The sequence below is a fragment of the Venturia canescens genome, chromosome 9 (assembly GCF_019457755.1).
Source record: "Venturia canescens isolate UGA chromosome 9, ASM1945775v1, whole genome shotgun sequence".
Lineage (NCBI taxonomy): Eukaryota > Metazoa > Arthropoda > Insecta > Hymenoptera > Ichneumonidae > Venturia > Venturia canescens.
This window is the reverse complement of record NC_057429.1, coordinates 6,461,635-6,478,391: the sequence shown is the minus strand read 5'-3', so window position 1 is coordinate 6,478,391 and position 16,757 is coordinate 6,461,635. Positions and strand designations below refer to the sequence as shown.

The 16,757-nt window shown below is 43.5% G+C and overlaps 2 protein-coding genes across 6 annotated transcripts in view; both read left to right on the top strand.

The window, feature by feature from the left end:
- inaD (inactivation no afterpotential D) overlaps nucleotides 1–16,757 on the top strand; it is a 2,962,486-nt gene that overhangs the window by 922,008 nt on the left and 2,023,721 nt on the right. The window lies entirely within an intron of this gene.
- Nucleotides 10,830–16,577, top strand: LOC122416417 (uncharacterized). 3 transcript variants are annotated; one of them, XM_043429361.1, is made up of 5 exons: nucleotides 10,840–11,795; nucleotides 11,878–12,033; nucleotides 12,112–12,351; nucleotides 12,475–12,533; nucleotides 12,608–16,577. In XM_043429361.1, exon 5 carries the CDS (start codon nucleotides 15,143–15,145, stop codon nucleotides 16,469–16,471), a length of 1,329 nt encoding a protein of 442 aa, XP_043285296.1. In that variant the 5' UTR covers nucleotides 10,840–11,795; nucleotides 11,878–12,033; nucleotides 12,112–12,351; nucleotides 12,475–12,533; nucleotides 12,608–15,142; the 3' UTR covers nucleotides 16,472–16,577. The 3 variants fall into 3 exon arrangements, with proteins under 3 accessions (XP_043285298.1, XP_043285296.1, XP_043285297.1); XM_043429363.1 differs by lacking the exon at nucleotides 12,475–12,533 and having other exon boundaries at nucleotides 10,830–11,795; XM_043429362.1 differs by lacking the exon at nucleotides 12,475–12,533.

Here is a 16,757-nt window from a genome sequence, read left to right as displayed (position 1 = left end):
GCAATCGTTAATTTGGATGATAATGTGGGACCTGGTACACACTGGGTTGCTTATAAAAAATCTGGCCGAGGAATCACATACTTTGACAGCTTTGGCAATCTTCCACCTCCACCCGAACTCATGAAATACTTTAATGTTGGTAGCGTGAAATATAATTATAAAAAATATCAAGAATATGACACAATAATATGTGGACATTTATGTTTAAAATTTTTGTGTAATCAACTGAATCGGCGAGACAATTATAAACTATATAAATAAAGATTATGGAGCTATGTGTTTAGTTCTAAAGTTGCGAGCATCATGGATGATTGTTTAACTATTACCATCACTGGCACATCCTCCATACTCGAAGCACAATTTTTTCCACCCATCGAACTATCGCCCGACAAAAATTATACTCTTGGACTCGTCGAGCTGCTCACGTTCAATTCAATTCCAAATATTGACATTGGTTGCAATGAATTTCATGTTGGAACGCAAGTGTTGACCATTCCAACGGGCAGCTATGAAATTGAAGATATTGAAAAATATTTGAAAGCTCAGTTGACAAACATACAAATTCAGCTTAAGCCGAATAATTATACGCTACGTAGTGAAATTGAGTGTAATCAATCGATTGATTTTACATCGAACAATTCTATTGGACCTCTTTTGGGTTTTACATCGCGTCGATTGGAACCCAATAAAAGACACGTGTCTGATTTGCCGGTATCCATTATCAAAGTGAACGCCATCCGAGTCGAGTGTAACATAACAACTGGTGCATACATCAACGGACGAAAAGTTCACACAATTCATGAATTTTTTCCATCTGTACCGGCTGGCTATAAAATCATCGAAGTACCATCGAGTGTCATTTATCTACCAATCACAAATCGGCGAATTGACAATATACAACTTCGTATTGTTGATCAGGACGGAGATTTGATAAATTTTCGCGGCGAAGTAATCACCATAAGACTTCATATAAAATCTCGATGGGGATAATTTACAATCACCGTATTGGCAATATTAATAAGCCAACATGGGATTACGAAACCACCAGTCGTCGAACGACGCTGAAAGCGTTAACACCTCAAAACCTTCTACTATTAAAGAGTTTGGGTCTCAAAATTCGTGGAGTTGCCGTGTGAGAAATTATATGTTGTGCATTTGCTGCTTGCGATGGAGGAAGAAATCATAAACATCCAGACACCCGTCATGTTTGACGAATCCATCATACATTATGAGGTTCATGCTCATCAACCATACGCATCGTCAACATACAACAATAGTGATGAAATACGTATTTCAATCCAACATCAAGATTTATCAATTTTACCGAGCAAAAGTTCAATTCACATTTGCGGTAAACTGACAAAGGCGGATGGTACAGCGTTAGCTGCAACGAGCCTCGTCAACAATGCCATTTGTCATTTATTCGAGGAGGTGCGTTATGAACTTAACGCAGTTGAAATCGATCGTAATAAAAATGTGGGAATCACATCTCTCATCAAAGGATATACATCTCATTCGTCGGCGAGAAGTGCAATGCTTGAGAACACCGGTTGGCTCGATGTTGAGGAGACTCAACAAATTGTAGACGTAGCAGGCAACTTTGACGTATGCATACCACTGAGCATGCTGCTGGGATTTGCTGAAGATTATCGAAAAGTGGTGGTGAATGCAAAACACGAATTGATCTTGACTAGATCACGTTCCGATGATAATGCAATAGTTCAAGCAGCCGCTGAAGATTATAAAATTACACTACGAAAAATTGAATGGCTCGTTCCATACGTCACCGTGGCAGATAAACGGAAAATTCAACTGTTGAAATTCATCGCCAAAGATACTCCAATTCCAATGAGTTTTCGTACGTGGGAATTGTATGAATATCCAATGTTACCAGCGACATCGAAACACGTGTGGTCTGTCAAGACATCCACACAGCTGGAAAAACCTCGATATGTGATCCTGGCGTTCCAAACAGGACGAAAGAGCGTTAAAAGGCAAAATGCGAGCAATTTTGATCATTGCAATGTTACCGATGTAAAATTATACTTAAATTCACAATGTTATCCCTATGGTAACATGAATTTGAATATACCGCAAAATCAGTATGCAGTACTATACGATATGTATACAAACTTTCAACCGATGTACTACAATAAGGAGGCCGAACCGTGGCTTACAAAAACGGATTTTCTCAAATATGCTCCTCTCATTGTGGTTGACTGCTCGAAGCAGAACGATTCTCTCAAGTCTGGGCCTGTTGATGTACGCCTTGAATTTGAAACAAGCACAAATATTCCTGCTCAAACATGCGCATACTGTCTCATTCTACACGATCGCATCGTTGAATACAATCCTGTGAGTGGTGGGGTGAAAAAATTGGTATAAAGTCATGGTGATGATTTTACTAATCGTCAGTCGAGATGGACTTTATCGTTGATCTCCAGGGTTTTAAGGGCTCACGCAATGAATTTATTCCGAAAGAAATATCAATTATTCGAGCCAACGACAAAATTTATAAACCTCTAACGCTGTTCTTCAAATCACCATGTACTTGGGACGCGCTACCCGGTCGATATAAAATAACAAACAAATGGTTGGAACGAAATGTTCACGGGATTTCATGGGACTATGAGGGTCTACCATACAAAACAGCGAAAATAATCATTCAAACAATCTTACAACGAGCTCGTGCTATATACGTGAAAGGGAGCGAAAAGTCTTTGTGGCTGAAGAATTTCTTGGATCTGTCATCGGAAATTATCGATATGGAGACTCTGGACTGCCCATCGTTGCAGAAGTTGCCGAAAAGTCGCCTCGATTGTCCTCACCATCACCATAACAATCCGAAATACAATTGTGCGAATGCGAATGTGAAATCGCTCAGAAGTTGGTTATATGTATATCTAGCATTGTGTGAACGAGGGATTTTCAAATAAACAAAACATTTCTACGATGAGACTTTTTCCATATTTTTATTGCAAGCCCTCCTCCTCCTCCTCCTCCTCCAATTAGTCTACAATATTTCATATTATTATTACTATTATTAGTATGATTTTTCAATAATGATCACAATTATACATTTTTTTTCTCTTCACGAAGATTTTGGAATATGTTTGAACAAAATTTTACTCCACTTGTCGGCAAACGGTTCCATGTAGAGTTCTCTCGCTTGAGCCGCCTCCAACAGCTTTTTGAATTCATCCTCGTCTTGGTCGAAAGCCTCGGAAAGTCTCCCCGGTAGAAAAACCATGAATTGACCTCCGATGTTGGCGATGTATCGTTTTCCAAATTTCGTTTTCACCGATCGAATATGATGAATTGGATGATCAGTCCCGACCTCAAGTTCAATCAGCTTCTTCGTTGGTATGTTGTTTTCCAGCGTGGCAACTTTGTTCAAAGATGTAATCTCCATTTTTGAAGAGTGATTTTTTTTTTTTCTCGTCTGCTCTCGAACTAATGCAGCAGCTGACTGACGACGACGACGTTGCTCTCGATTTCTCTTGAATTTTTAGGGTTATTCCCCCTCTACCTCATGCATGTCCTCCCTCTCCCGACATTTTCTACAATTTTTCCGTAGAGGGGCCGGAGCATCAATGTGATCTTCCATCGAAGACGTATTCCAATGATCATGGCATCGACGCAACGATTGAATTTCAACGTCGGATTTGTAGTAATATGGAAAACGCTCCCACAAAACATCCGTAAAGTCACTGAAATATTTCTTGAACGTTGATGGTGATATAATGAGGAGTTTTTCCGCCGTCATTTCACGAGGGCTCCGTATACAATAAATTGCATAAATATTCACTAGCTGTTCCATGATCCAACATTTTTCACACTCTCGACGTATTGGTCCTAGAGCATCAATATGAATCGACATCCACGGTGGATTAAAATGATCGTGACAATATTGATAAGACTGAACTTCACTATCACTCTTCAAATGTTCAGGTAATCGATCCCATAGCGATGGAATGAATTTACCATAATATTTTATGAGCAGAATCTTAGGAATTGATTCGAGTTCATTTTTAGTCAGCATCCAATGTTCTTTCAACGGGTGGATCGCATACATACTCGCACATCTATCCATCTTGAGAATACTTTTCATACTGAAGTCTTGAAAAAAAAAAAAAAAAAAAACAACAAAATGTCGAAAAAAAATCTTGAGACCTCTTATAGAATTATTGTAGAATAATTTTGCTGCAGACCCTTCCCTATCCGGCCCGCACATGAGCGATGACGAATCAGTGGCATTTCAAACTGAATGTTTACATCTCGACATACACCCAGAGTTCAAAACTCTTAGAGAATATTTTTTCTCGTTCACTCCGTCTCTTTCATGCTTTTGCTCTCTACGGTCATTCTATCTCTCTCACACCTCTCTCTCCGACGGCAGACCCTTCGTTATGCCCCCCCTCCCCTCCCTTATCTGCATCCGAGGCGAAGACAAATCCGTAACGCACTGGTCATAAATTAACACGATTTTTCTCATTCCATCTCTCTCACACTCACCATCGGCTCTATCTCTCCTTCTTTTTCAAGGGCCGCGAGAATGTGTGCGACACACACACACGGCCCTACGGCGCGCGGCTTCCCCCTTCGCTGCCCCCCTCTGGCCCTGGCGCTTCCCCGCACACCGCTCCCGCCTCGCCACCATTTGGGCCAGAACCGGCGTAGCCTTACTACTACGAATACTTTTCTCGGAGAAGAATTCTTAGTATTAGCTGCTCGTCTGGGATTATCGCGTAAGAAAACGTCACCGCGTCCGAGTACTACCGCGAATAGTCAGAAAATCTATTGTAACGAAGAAATTAAATTTCCGTGCCAGTTACAGAATCGCGAGTGCGTTTTAAGGGGTCGAGTTCACCAGGATTTACCAGTCCCGTTGCTTCTCGGTCTCGATGCTTTGGATCAACTCGGCGTAGTGACAGATCATCGTAAACGCGTCTGGTTTTTCAGCGGAGAGCCGGAACGTGAATTCCAATATTTATCTTGCGATAGTCCAGAGCAAGCAAATGCTTTATTAGGAATTTTAGAATTAGCCCGGGATGAAAAAGCTCGTCTTGCGTCATTTTTAGAAAAAGAGCTGAAAATATTGGAAACCGTTCCGGGAATAACAAATTTAATTAACCATACAATAGATATCGGTAACGCAAGACCGATAAAACAGAGATATTACCCGGTAACCCCAATAATTCGCGAGGCCATTTACGAGGAAATTGATAGATTATTGGCCGAAGATATTATTGAACCTTCGCATAGCGATTGGTCTAGTCCGATAGTAATGATAAAGAAACCAAATAATAAATATCGGTTTTGTTTAGATTTCCGTAAAGTAAATGACGTTTCGAAAAAAGACGCCTATCCTCTTCCGTACATGTCGCAAATTTTAGATCGTTTACGTTCCGCCAAGTATATCTCGACGATAGATTTCAGTGCCGCTTTTCATCAGATACCGATGGACGAAAAATCTAAGGAAATAACGGCTTTTACGGTACCCGGTCGCGGTTTATACCAGTTTAAGCGAATGCCATTCGGTCTCACCGGAGCCCCCGCGACTTTTCAAAGACTTTTAGATCGACTAATCGGTCCGGAAATGGAGCCTCACGCATTCGCGTATTTAGATGACATCATTATCGTAAATGATACTTTTGAAGAGCATCTACAATGGCTCAAACGCGTGTTTGATAAAATTCAGACCGCAGGATTAAAAATCAATCCAGAAAAATACGATTTTTGCTGTCACGAAGTTAAATATCTCGGTTTTATCGTGAATCATGAGGGATTACAAGTAGATCCGGAGAAAACTCAACCGATTCGCGATTTTCCGGTCCCAACTAGCGTAAAACCGATTAGGAGATTTTTAGGAATGAGTTGGTGGTACCGTCGATTTATTCCGAGATTCGCGGAGACTGCCGAGCCCCTAACGAGATTAACGAGGAAAAACCAATCGTGGATCTGGGCGAAAGAACAGCAAGAATCGTTCGAAAAATTAAAGCAAGCACTCGCGAACCCGCCTACCTTATCGTGTCCTGATTTTTCGGCAAAATTTGTCTTGCAAACCGATGCGAGTATAACGGGTTTGGGCGCAGTTTTAACGCAAGAGATTGACGGTGTAGAACATCCTATCGCGTACGCGAGTCGAACACTTTCGTCGGCCGAACGGAATTATACGACAACAGAACAGGAATGTTTAGCAATAATTTGGGCCATTAAGAAATTCCGCGCCTATTTAGAAGGATACCCTTTTACCGTAATAACAGATCATCACAGTTTGACGTGGCTGAGATCATTGAGAGATCCTGCGGGTCGATTAGCCCGATGGGCTCTGCAATTAGCCCAATATGACTTTGAGATCAAGTATCGAAAAGGTGCGTTAAATCACGTACCAGACGCTTTATCTCGAATGTTCGAAAAAGATACACCAGACACGTTGAATTTAGTGAAAGATCCCGCACCGCCCAATTATTTATTGAATAACGAAGACAACCCTGGAATAATAACCCGATCGGTTACGGAAGTAGATGATCCGTGGTATTATCGAAGATTGCGAGAAGTATTAGCGAAACCGACTCGTTTTCCGAATTATAAAGTTCGACAAGGTCGACTTTATATTTGTCGGCGGGTGGCACGTCGCATAGTGGCCGAAGGAGACGATTCCGAATGGAAATTGGTGGTGCCGCGCCACGCCCGTCGAGAGGTATTGCGTGAGTGTCATGACGAAGTTCAAGCGGGTCACCTTGGTGTTCAGAAAACGTATGAGCGGATTTTTCAATCATATTTCTGGCCGCGAATGTTTCGGGAAGTTTCTCGTTACGTGAAACATTGCGGAGTGTGTCAACGCACCAAGGTGGAGCAATTACCACCTCTCGGTCTCATGGGTCATCGTGTAATAGAAGCTCCATGGACGGTCGTAGCCATGGATATTATGGGACCGTTTCCGCCTAGTCGTTCCGGTAACGTTTACATCCTCGTGATTCAGGATTTATTTACGAAATGGATTGAGGTCTGTCCGTTAAAAAGAGCGAACGGGAAGAAAATCGGTGAAGCGTTAGAAGAACTTGTATTTTCGCGATGGGACACTCCTCAAGTCGTGTTGACGGACAATGGTACCGAATTCAATAATAACCATCTGAAAGCGATAATTGCCGAACGTGGAGTTTATCATACCACCACTCCTCCGTACCATCCGCAAGCGAACCCGGTCGAAAGAGTAAATCGCGTATTAAAGACAATGATCGTGGCGTTTCTAGAAAATGATCATCGAGACTGGGATCTGCATTTATCGGAATTCCGTTACGCGTTTAATACCGCCTACCACACATCTATCCGAAATACACCTGCATTTTTGAATTACGGTCGCGAACCAAAATTGCATAATTTTTACCGCCGTCGCGAGGAAAACGCTACCGAAATCGAACCACTACGGTACGAAAATTGGTCGCAAAGAATGCGTGATTTGAATGATTTGAGAGTGAGAGTAACCCATGATCTCGAGGAGGCGTATCAACGCCAAGCCGAACAATATAATCGTCATCGACGCGATCGAGTATTTAAAGTTGGAGATTTGGTTTTACGGAAGCAACGAATTCTATCGTCCGCCGCCCAAAACGTCGCTGCGAAACTGGCTACGAAATATTCAGGTCCTTTTCGAATTGTCAAAGTTCTTTCTCCCGTGGTTTATGAGGTACAAGATGAGAGAGGGGGGAGAAGTGTTAAAGTATCCATAGAAGATTTAAAGTCTTATCTAGCTCCATTAGATAACTAAATAAATTGACCCATTAACAGCGAGAATGTCAATTCCCACCTCCAATTCCGTGGTCGGAAGATGACTGGGACTTGGTGTCCGAGTGGTCGAGGAGGCAGCTCAATCTGTTGTCCCAAGGATTTGGGATGCACACGTCCCGATCCTTGGCCTATCGCCTTGCAATGCGGTCACAAGATCGAACCGGAAAGCACGGGGAGATGGGAAAGACGTTTGCCTTGGCGAGCTCTCCTCAACAACTTTTTGAGGGGATGACATCCCTCGGGAGGGGTATTAGACCACTCTGGAAAAACCGGCCAATAGGGTGTTCCAGTACCGAGGAAGAGAAGGAAGAAATTCCGGAGGAAGCGTCCGATGTCGAAGTGGGAGTCATCGAAAAAAATTTAAAGATGAGACCGATCCAAAGGCCCAAACCAACCCCATGGTTGGGTTGTTGGAATTGTGGGGAACTCGGGCATAAATACCCGAAATGTGGAAAAGCCTTGCGGCAAGGGGGATTTTGTTTCGGGTGCGGGCAACTAAATGTCACCCTGAAAACATGCCGAAAATGTGCCCCCTGGTATTTCGCGCGGGCCGACAACCAAAAATAGCCATGTGGCATTTAATTTAATGTAATCATGAAATAAAAGAACCTTAAGATTCCCGGATACATGTGTTAGGTTGGTTTCGTTTCGTCCTACCTTGTTTTATTTATTTCAGCACGTTTTTGGAGTGGTGAAGGAATTTGAATTGTTCTCGGTAATTGAAAATCTTGTCTTGTGGTTCAACCAGTTCTGAATTGACATCGGAAACCATTTTCTCGAGAGTGAGTTCCTCAAAACAATAATTTATTTAACAACCATCAACTAACTTTGGAAAATCTTTGGAAAGCGAGACGTCGGTCTTAATCGGCCGGGTCGTCCTTTTTCGGAGGGAGGGGGGTGTTGTAACGTGTTAAAATTGATCAAAACATGGATTGGCACGGTGAGAGAGGAAACGTCGGGTAACGACGGATAATTCCTCTCGAGATAAATGTTTCCAAGTCAAATGCGAGCGTTACTTCGTTTTAGTAATTTATTTTGAATATTTTATTTCACGTTGAGCGAGCGATAGCGAACGAGACGGAAAGGATAGCAGATGAGTCGAAACATCGTTGAAACTACCGCAAGGGAAGGCATAGGCTAGTCGTCAAGGTCAAAATTGTTATCGTCGTACGTCGAACTTTCGAGCAAGGGTCGCTAGCTCGAAGCCCTCACCTGGAGCTGTCTCACCTCGCGACGCGTCAACAAGCGTCGGGAATCATCGGAACATCTCGGCTGTCAATGGTCATCGTCCGTCGTCGATCGTTTAACCGAAATTCGGAATTAAGCGAATCGAAATAAAATCAAAACCTTCGAGAATAATCTAGATCCCGCGAGTAGGCGAAGGGTGGGGGGCTAGGACCCGAAAGTATAAGAACGCTGCCCTGTCGTTAAGGGAGGACTTCGTTTTCTGGAACACTACGTGACCTGACGTATTCTTTCGAGCCGTCGCTAACCCGTCAAGAATTCGACATCACCGAAATATTGGGGAGAACTCCGTGGTCTTTTCCGGAGTATTTCTTGACTAAAACCGTAGCGGTGAGCTGTCGTCTCGCTTTCTTTTGTGATTTATTTTGGGAAATTTCGTATCGAAAAGAGCTCTAAAAATATTGTGAATGTTTCGATTTCGAGAGCGATATTGTTTCGGGGTAACGTTGGCTTTTGAGAAAAGTTGTGTAATCGTCTTGCGCGGTTTAAGAGCTACCGTTTTCACGTAGTTTATTTCAAGAATTGCCGAGAGGAATTCGTCTTTCTTGTTCCGCGAAGTCCGTAGCTTAAGAAATCTGACAGAAATCGTTTCACTAATTAACACCTTTGTTACCAATTATCGGCCATCCACGCAATTGCGACCATCAATGCAATTGATTATAAATCGAACATTTTCCGGAAATTGTTTATCTTGAAGATTACTAAACTACCACCATTAAATAATGTTTCTTCCTTTGTTTTCTAATCAGTTGTTTTATATTTAATAAATCATCTTGTGATTCCGGAATACTGTATCTTACGTGTGAATTACTTTTGTCTGCGTTTTGACCTCGCCCCTCTACCACCTCGTTGTTCCTACAGCTACGACCGGGAAAACCCTAAAAATCTCTTTCTCGAGGAATTTCATCTAAAAATTTGTTCGAATAATTATCGAACTGGCGCCCAGGGATTCTCGAGAATGAGGCGTTTGTGCGACTCACGGGAAAAGTCGTTACAGCGGATCCAAAAATTTTTATTGATCCAAAAATTCAGAATACTTACCAACTCAAGAAATCTCTATCCGGAAGGAACCAAAATTTTATTTCGGTCTTCTGACTGGCAGTCTTCTGCGTATGAAACTTTAACTGTTGAAAACACAATCTTGGATTTCGACCTCTAATTCGCTTTTTTTCATCTTTACTTTTTTCACCATTTTCACTAAACATTGTCCTGCTTTTAAATAGTCGGTGAATAGTCGGTGAAAACTGTTACATTCGCGATCTTTCTTTTACATCACGGAAATATATAGATATATACTTGTACTACAGAGAACTGTCAAACGCGATCTTTATAACCTCATTCATTTAACAACACACCATACGTCATATCACGAAATATATATAAGTATATACTTGTATTATGGCACCAGAAAAAAAATATATAGGTATATAAATTGTATTATGGCACCAGATTTGTCACTAAAAAAAAACAAATAAACATCAAAAATGTGTGCGAAAATCCGACCCATTTTTTGATGCTATTAAAAAATAAATAATTAATATCTCTTCAACGCGTTAAGCTACAGAGTTCGAAGAGGTCGCGATCGAAAGAAAAAAAAATAAAAAATACGTTAACTTATAATATTCTCTGGAATACTATAGTTAATTAATTATTAAAGAAACAAATTTTGAAAATTTTCGAAAACAATTGGAAACGCTATCGCTCCGGTAAAGAGTCTCTGGCAGCAACTCGTCATGTCATGTTGTTGTTATAAATGTACTTGTCTCAGAGTCGCTGCCGCGACTCTAGATACCGTCTCGCTCGCTCTCGTCCACCGATCCTTTAGTGAGCAATCCTCTCTCTCGCTCTCCTGTGAGACGCGATGCTTTATACAGAGCTGTCAAAACGACGCATACGGCTGCAGCCTCTTGATGCCTCTAAACAAACCCCATCGATATATATATTCTTTATTATATGCTATTTTTGCGGATTCAACCGATTCACTTATGAAGGGCGTATCTCCGAGGGCTAAAGACACAGCTCGGTCTTCGGGAGAAGATGCTATACAGGAGATGGAGCAATATGCTCGGAAATATGTTTGCAGGCATAAACAAAGCTGTCTCACTCGTGCGCGTGCTTTTTCACACAAACACCGGGGACCATGCAGAGTACTGTTAAACTTCAGCGACTGCTCCTTTGCTGTCTTGAAAAAAGTATCGCTAGCATTTTAATTATGATTCACACCTATCTTCTCGCTCGAGAAATGTCAGTAGCGATTCAACCGACATATAGAACGGTATTTAACGATTATCCCTTACAATGTCGGATGAATCAGTGCGTTCTTGTATTTTGGGTCTTTTACGTCTAACAAAACCGCATAGCGCTCAGCTGAGACGTCGGTGTAACGACCTATTTATTATCGGGTGATCGACTCGTGAACAGACTTAAATACGTAATCTGGTGGGCCCCTTTACGTGCTCTAGTGGTGGCCTATAACAGAGACATATTAAGTGGTCAACGAGTGCTGGATGTTGTGTATGAGGAGTTACAGCGCCGCGGTGTTTTAGAAGCTCCCCGCGTAAGAGGCCTTGTCGATGAAATCAGATGTAAGTACCATTATCTCTATAAATCACTGTTGTTGGCGGTTAGCAATACAGGAGTTATTTTTACCATAGGCTATCGGCAGTTTTACGATGCGGGGAGTGACGAAGAAGAGGCTCTCGCTGAGGCGACGAGGGCTGTGGAGGAAACGGATCTAGAGCGTCAAACCGCCCTCTACCGTGCGTATTCAGCTCTGTTTTGGCCTTATTATCCTCGATTTTCGTTTTAGATATAAAAACTACTGGAGCGGTATTTTTTCAGAACCGCAGCATGAGGAGAGGGCTGAGGAAGAGCCTAGGGCGAGCACCTCGGCAGCATCGGCCGAACCGATACCGCTGCAGCCCAATTCTGATGATGACGAGGCGTCGACTATTCTCAACCCCTCCTTGATGTTTAGCGATCGGTCTGATATACTGGGTAAGCATAGTCGTACAGTGATAATAAAATAAAAATAAACCGCGTTAATAAACAGAAATTATGAAATAACCCAAACAGCTGTGTACCGGCAAGCCAGAGCTAACGATGACGACGGAGCGATAGCGGGTCCATCGTATCACCACCATCGTCAGCAGGAAGATGACCTCGTACAGCCCGAGAATCAGCTGCGGGTGTATCCGATGGATGCTAAACAGGAGGAGGAGGAGGAGGAAGAGGAGGAGGAGCGTCTAAACGAGGAGCGATTACAAGCTAGACGCTTCGGCCTATGGTTTCAAGAGCTGATGGAGTGTGATTCAGGTAAAGAAATAATAACGTCTTCTCTCTCTTTCTCCCTCACTCGCGCGCTTTCTCTCTCTTTATCTCTAGCCCTTGCGGTATATACAGGATATGTTTAAAAATGCTTTATTATATTTACCACAGGGTACTCGTCAGTTGACTCGTCAGCTGACTCGTTATTGGCGTACCGCGATTAGTACGAGGTACACTAAAGTTACAATATGCCTTTTTTATCGGCGATCTCTACTCTATAACTCACGCCTTTGTTTGATTACAGATATACAAACGGGCGGGGGAAGAACACGCAATACACAGGGGAACGAGGCTTTCGGGGATGTGCAACCCCCGGGAGGGCGGATCATCATCACGCACGATACAGCCCGTTATTTCAAACGTTTTCAACTACGTGGTCGGGAGATAACATTGCGTATCCGCCAACCTCACGCTGGTACAAACGTGACAGCATGGCTTGAAAGAGCATTCCGCGATCTTCTGACGCATCTCACGAGTCACTGTGAGGGTGGTGACTACGCAGGGATCTCGTTCTCTGCGAGCTGCTTAGCGCACGGCCCCGTTTGGCTTTCACTCCGTCCTGTCCGCGCCTATACATTTGTAGATATCTGGCAATTAATAACAAACATAGCTCAAAGTGCAGCGTCTCTGGATATTGATGATTCTTTCCATATAAAAGTATGTATCGTTAAAGGTTTGGAGGGTAGGGGGCGAAAAGGTTTGACACACGAGGGCGTTGCTAAAAAATCAATTTTAATGATTCGAAATACCGACAATCTGTGTCTACCGCGCTCGTTAGTAACAGCACGCGCGTACGCGGAAAGGGGTGAGATACGCTCGGGGGCTCTGCATTCTAGATGGCAGCGTATACGGCAGATTAACGGGTCGCTTCAAAAAGAGGCGGCGCTTGAGCTCACGAGAAGCGCAAATGTTGTTATGCAGCCTGCTGGCTGTGGTATGCGCGAAATTGCTATATACCAGAATTATTTGGCTCGCGAGGGGTTAGCTATCGTGGTTTTCGAGTTTTTGACTTTGGGGCGACGCGAAAGACCGGTGTTTGACGGTACACAGACGGTTATGGATACAGTAGGCTCAGTCCGGCACACGTTATACATTCTGTATTATGAGCGGTCGCATCATTTCCAGCCTATCTTGAATCTGCGTGGTCGTGTAGGCAGCTTAAACTTCTGCGCAATCTGTAACACCCGTTCTCGTCGGGATCATAGATGTTTAAAAAAGAAATGCCCTCGCTGCCTTCAAGCACCGCCCTGCGCTCTGTGAGCAGCTGCCGCGATCAGATGCGAGACATGTAACCGCGATTTTTTTGGGGAACAATGTTTAGAAAATCACAGGGCTATTACCATCCGTCGTAAACACAGGGTAAACACTGTTTGCGAGTCTCTTCAGCGGTGCCGTAACTGCTTTCGCGCGATAAGACCTTTAGAGAAAAAGACGCATGTGTGCGGGGAGGGTTTCTGTAAAACGTGTAAATCGCGGCACCCCTATAATCGCTTGTGCTATATGAGGCCTATTCGCGTCGATGAGAAGTCAAAAGAGAACATATTCATATTCTATGATTTTGAAACGCAGCAGTGAACTCCTGTAAAAGGTGAACCTGCAACGCGTGTTCACGAACCGAATCTTTGCGTAGCTCAGCGCGTCTGCACCAGGTGCTGCGATAACGCTTCTATAGACGAGCCGTGCGAGCATTGCGGGGATCACGAGTTTATATTTAGGACGAACCCTGTGTATCAACTTGTGGAGTTAGCCATGCAGAGTATCCGGGGCTTCTCTCACATATTTTTAATAGCCCATAACGCCGGTGGCTTCGACGCCCAGTTTATCCTGAGCTACTTCATCGAGGAGAAAAAAATACAGCTCCCGTCTTTAATAATGAACGGCGCTAAAATCATCACAATGCGCGTTGGCAAACTCGTGTTTCTCGACAGCTTGAACTACTTTCACATGCCTCTGAGCGCACTGCCTAAATCTTTCGGTCTAAAAACTGCTCTCGCCAAAGGATCTTTTCCGCATCTGTTCAATAGACCAGAGAATCAAAATTATATCGGGCCGATGCCGCCCGCAGTCAATTACTCTCCCGACACTATGTGCCCGGAGGAACGCGAGCGTTTTTTTGCATGGTATAACGCGTTAAAGAATGCCTCTTATGTATTTATCTTTTCAAACGAGCTCATAACCTATTGTAAAAACGACGTTACGCTATTGAGACAGGCCTGTGTGGTTTTCCGGAAAATGTTCATGGACAGCGGGCGCGTTTGCCCGTTTAGCGAAAACATAACAATCGCGTCCACCTGCTTTCAAATCTTTCGAAAAAATTTTTTAAAACCTAACACGATCGGTATTATAGCTACGGGTGGTTACAGATGGGCTCACAATCAGTCAAAAAAAGCGATCTCTTGGCTCGTGTGGATGGAGCATTCTTTAAACCGTCGTATCATTCACGCAGGTCGCTCGCGCGAGTTTAAATTGCCTCAAAATTTATTAGTAGACGGCTACTACGAAACACCTGATTCAACCCACGTGTTACAGTTTCACGGTTGCTATTGGCACGGGTGCTTGAGCTGTTTCACTGTAAACAGAGACCGTAAACAAAGCGACGGTGATACATTGAACGAGCGTCTCGAGAGAACAAACGCTATATTGCAGAGAATCCGCTCAAGCGGCTACACGTTAACTGAGATTTGGAAGTGCGCCTATGACGTAATGGTAAAAACAGATTTAGAGATGAGCGCTTTTGTGAGTGATCACGCTCTAGTTCGAGCGGAGCTCAATCCGCGCGATGCTTTTTTCGGTGGTCGCACGGAAAACATGGTCACTGTACGATGTGAAAGACGGGGAGCAGATACGATATGTTGACGTTTGCTCTTTGTACATCTGCAAGTACGGTAAATATCCGGTGGGCCCTCCAACGGTATACGTCGGCGACGAGTGTAGGGCGTTGACAGGTCCCGAAAATAATATCAGTCTCTCCCGCGTTGAGGGCCTTGTTAAATGTACAGTGCTTCCACCGCAAAATCTTTATCATCCGGTGCTGCCGGTGCGAATGCACCAGCGCCTGTTATTCGGGTTATGTCGTAGCTGCTGCGAAACAATGAACCAGGACGCGTGTCCTCATGAAGACCCCGCGGAGCGTGTATTTAGCGGTAATTGGGTGGTGCATGAATTGCGAAAAGCTATTGCGTGCGGGTATAAAATATTAACCGTGAGCAAGATTTGGCAGTATGAGATAACGCAGTACAACCGCGATACACAGGAGGGTGGCCTTTTCACCGGGTACATTAACACTTTTCTTAAAATCAAACAAGAGGCTAGCGGTTGGCCCGAGGGCTATACAGGTGATGAGGCTGCCCAAGACCGTTATATAACTTCTTTCAAGACAGCCGAAGGGGTTCAGCTGGAGCGTAGTGCGGTAGCGAAAAACCCGGGGCTACGCTCGGTAGCCAAACTTTGTCTTAACTCCTTTTGGGGTAAATTTGGACAACGCGAAAATTTACCTCAAACAGAAATAGTGTCGACACGCGAAAAACTTATGGAGTTGCTAAACAGCCCCGAGCACGATATCACTGGTATGCTACCTGTTAACAACCAGGTGCTGTATGTTAATTATACGAAAACCGATGATGCTGTAATACCGTCTAATATAGCAAATACTGTCATAGCTGCATACACCACAGCCCAAGCCCGTTTAAAACTTTACACCTATCTCGAACCGCTGGATGAGCGTGCTCTGTACTGCGACACCGATTCCGTTATTTATGTCACGAGAAAAGAGCCTGGAGAGTGTGAACCGCCAACGGGTCAGTTGCTAGGGGATTTAACCGACGAGTTAAGCTCTTACGGCGAGGGCAGTTACATTAAGTCTTTCATCTCAGGCGGCCCTAAATTTTATTCTCTCATAGTTAATACACCGAGCGGTGCGGAAAGCGAGGTTTGCAAGGTTAAAGGCATAACTCTGAATTACGCAAACAGCTCGCTGATAAATTACGAATTAATACGGTCATTTATAATAGGTGAGAGAGAAAATCCTGTTGTACTACAGTTTGATTCAAGCGAAGACGTGATGGCGAATACGGTTCGCTCCCTTACGGCTACAAATAACAGTTTATAAAAACTCTCGCTTTAAACATTGTTAAGCAGCATTGTAAAATATCTATGTTATTACTGTAAAATATTTATACTGTTACCGGAAAATAAAATCTCTATACATGTTTCAACTGCTCGAATTCTTTATATTATACCGCCCCGCAGGAAACGTGGTCATTCGTGCAGATGGATGTACGGTGGAAGCATCCCTCGACCTCAATGATCTGTGGTCCCACAGGCTGCGGTAAAACGTACTTTGTATAAGAGTTTTTAAAGTTTATTTCACGGATGAACAGTGAGCCGTTTGAGAG